General features: G+C 48.1%; 1 protein-coding gene across 1 annotated transcript; it reads left to right on the plus strand.

Annotated features, from left to right (window-relative positions):
- Nucleotides 1–379: 379 nt before the first annotated feature.
- Nucleotides 380–2,969, plus strand: SARC_13490 (hypothetical protein; the record flags this gene model as incomplete). Its single annotated transcript, XM_014292379.1, has 4 exons — nt 380–530; nt 1,488–1,591; nt 2,304–2,441; nt 2,828–2,969. Coding segments are annotated over 4 exons (535 nt in total), but the record flags the coding sequence as incomplete, so codon positions are not given.
- Between the last annotated feature and the right edge of the window lie 597 nt (nt 2,970–3,566).

Here is a 3,566-nt window from a genome sequence, read left to right on the forward strand (position 1 = left end):
ATACAGAGTGAAATAGTCGGTGCAGTTCTAAGACCATCCCCAAGAATCAGGCCCCCTCAAATTGTACTTAAAGTCATATATTCAATTGACAGTAGAATGGCTTGTACTTCCACACGCGACACTCAGTCTCTCCAAGGTGTGTAGGTAGGTAAGTAGGATACTCTCGTATTCCAAATAACGGAGTCATATCACGGCGGTAGTACACACTGCAAACGCTGAAGTTGACCAGTAGTAGCCGAGATAGACTGTCCACAATACAATACGACACTACCTCTCGTACGAGCCCCCCAACCCCGGCCTTAGCTTGCATTGCACCCAGCCCCTGATTTTGGGATCGGTCCTGAACCTGCATTCCTTCCCAGGTACCAACCAACGGGGTATGCTGTCCAGCCCCGACCAGATCACTCTGGCCACACAAGGCAGTTTTAACCGCGTGGGCTATCTAAACCCTCTGGCGCAACGGTGGCAGGGCCCCATCTCTCTGGCGCTCTTACTGGACGACAGGTCACAACTGCAGAACATACGCGATGGTATGAGCACGTGTGCTGGGGGATGTGTTCGAATGTTTCGTACGTACTGGTGCAGTAGGTATACATGTGTGCAGTAGGTTTACATGTGTGCAATAGGTTTACATGTGTGTAGTAGGTTTATATTTGTGTATGGGTAAGCTTTGTATGGATTGGCGTGTGTTTAGTCTGCAACACAATGGGGTACCTATAGCCCTCTCCGTTGCTATTAATAGCAGAGGTGCATCTGTCAGGCTTTCTTGCTAGACCACCAGCCTCAGCTGAACAACAAACGGGATGGTATGTACGAACGTACGTTTACGCTATACCCACGCAAGTGTGCTTACAGGTGTGTCTGTGGTATACTCAGGTGAGTATATAGTGAGTGTGTGTACACGTGTGTTTGTCCACACACGTGTGGTCTGCACGTGCGTGCGTGCATGGTGTCTGCAACCATGTGGGGCCGCCTACAACCATCGCACAACGGTGAACAGAGCCCATCCTGCACTCAGCCGCACTTTCTCCGATTCAACTGTATGCTATCCTGAATGGTATTTGCTCGGATGTATCTATTAAGTCGCTGTGTGTGTAGTATACACCCGTGTCTGTGGTGTGGGCCGTGGCCCTCAGAAATTTGTCCTCAATCCGGCTCATGTGGTCCACGGGGCCTCTGGCCGTCTCTGCGTAGGCCATCTCAGTCACAGGAAGCACGCAGTACATACGGCACCCCTTCCGCAGCAAGCGTACCACCGGCGTGTATATGCACTGACCACACCTTAGGTTACATGCACTGTGACCGCACTGGGCTAGGCTAGTAGCCTGAGCTTTACAATCTTTATATATAACGATACGAGTCCGATATAACTCACACACCTTATATTTATACAACTATATATAACTGCATGATATTTAATTAACCAGATAAGATCTATATAACCCACTCACCTGTATTTTCGTCAATTGCCCTTGTGGCGTGTACAGTCATTCGGGGCGATCCCTTGATACAACAGTGGGTGGATGTGCATGTGGCCATCCGATTGCCCAAGAACCATGGACCGGTCTCAAAATGCGGGACAAAGTTACCGGTAAGACCCACTTTTAAGATGACGGGTGGGTGGGTAACTTAGCAACCATTGCCTCATCTGGCTTGCGGCGTGGCTGTTATTGGGTTTGGCTGTGGCACACTAAGAAATTAATTCTCGCACGCAGTCACAAGGGGTGACCTATTTACGCACTAAATAGGATATGTTCATAGATACAAAAGGAGTGACCTATTTGCGCACTAGTTAGGATCCATTCATAGATCAAAAGGGGTGACCTTTTTGCGCACTAGTTACGATCCGTGCATAGATACAAAAGGGGTGACCTATTTGCGCACTAGTTAGGATCCGTGCATTGATACAGAAGAGGTGACCAATTTGCGCACTAGTTAGGATCCGTGCATATATACAAAAGGGGCGACCTATTTGCGCACTAGTTAGGATCCGTTCATAGATACAAAAGGGGTGACCTATTTACGCACTAGTTAGGATCCGTTCATAGATACAAAAGGGTGACCTGTTTGCGCACTAGTTAGGATCCGTGAATAGATACAAAAAGGGTGACCTATTTGCGCACTAGTTAGGATCCGTGAATAGATACAAAGGAGAGACCTACTCGATGCAGCAGCACTGGCCATATCTGTGCTTGTATATACGGTACACACAGTACGACACCAGTGCAATGGTTTACCTACACTGGTACAACTATAACCACATAATGCTTCATATCCATACGCATACACCTATACACGTACAGGGAGACTACCTGGCTGCGGCCAAGGAAGCTGGGCTGCAGATGTACCTCCCAGACCTGACCATGGCCGGGGGTCAGTTTCTGTACAAGTGCGTGACCACGTGTGTGGGTTTCGGACACCCGTTTGCCCACTGTTATAAGGTACGGCTGTTGTGATGGGTCGATACTCTCGAGACGCAGGCGGTTGGGCTGGTTATTTTGTTAAGCGCTTTGCTTTTATTTGGCTGTCAGGCTTAAACCTTCGGAGTGGGAGGATCATATAGCCAAGTCATGCGGTGATCCGTGCAAACTTAAGTGGTGTTTGTGTGATATACTTGTTAACTCTACAGACGTGGTTAGTATATCGCATGTGTGCTTGTACGCTTGTACACCCGACCCTTTACCTTTACGCATGCTTGCCCATGGTAATGTATGGAGTATGTAGCCTCATAAGTCACGTCAAACGTTGTCCAAGGTAACGTATGTAGTGTGTAGCCTCACAAGTCACGACCAACGGCTGATGCGCGTCTCTCTTCACCTGTGTGCAGGAGTTCAATGTGTGCGTCAAAGAGGAGTACGGCTCCATTGCTCAGCAGGTGGGTAAACTGGCCGAGGCCTTGGGCCACCCCAACCACACACACACGGAGTGTCCGATGAAAGACGACCACTACCCTGTCAATATGCTACGTATGTTGGGGTACTTTGTATGTGTACTGAAGTGGCGTTCATGTGTGTACCTACGTGTTTCTGATTTCAGGGTGATGCAATACTGCGTGGTGTCTTTGTAGTGGGTAGTACGATGTAGGTATATATAGTGTGGTAGTACGGCGTAGGTATATAGTGTGGTAGTACGGTGTAGGTATATATAGTGTGGTAGTACGATGTAGGTATATATACAGTCAATCGGTGGAAAGAGAGCTGGCAGGATGCGTGCACACGCACAAGCATACACACACGTACAGTGCATACATACATACACCCTACCACACACAAAACAAGCACTCATTCCCAATGGAGAAATGCATACAGACTGTGAGCACCAACACAGAGTCATAGGGTTTAGGGGATCACTCATAGTAGGAGTCATAGTAGCTGACCTAGGTTTATAGTACGGGTGTGTGGCTATTCTAGAAATCTGCACGCACCAAAACAACACACATACACACACACACACACACTCACACATACATACACACACACACGCACACACACACACGCACACACTTACACATACATGCACACACACACATACATACACACACACACACATACATACACACACACCAC

The sequence above is a fragment of the Sphaeroforma arctica genome (genome assembly GCF_001186125.1).
Source record: "Sphaeroforma arctica JP610 unplaced genomic scaffold supercont1.3354, whole genome shotgun sequence".
Lineage (NCBI taxonomy): Eukaryota > Ichthyosporea > Ichthyophonida > Sphaeroforma > Sphaeroforma arctica.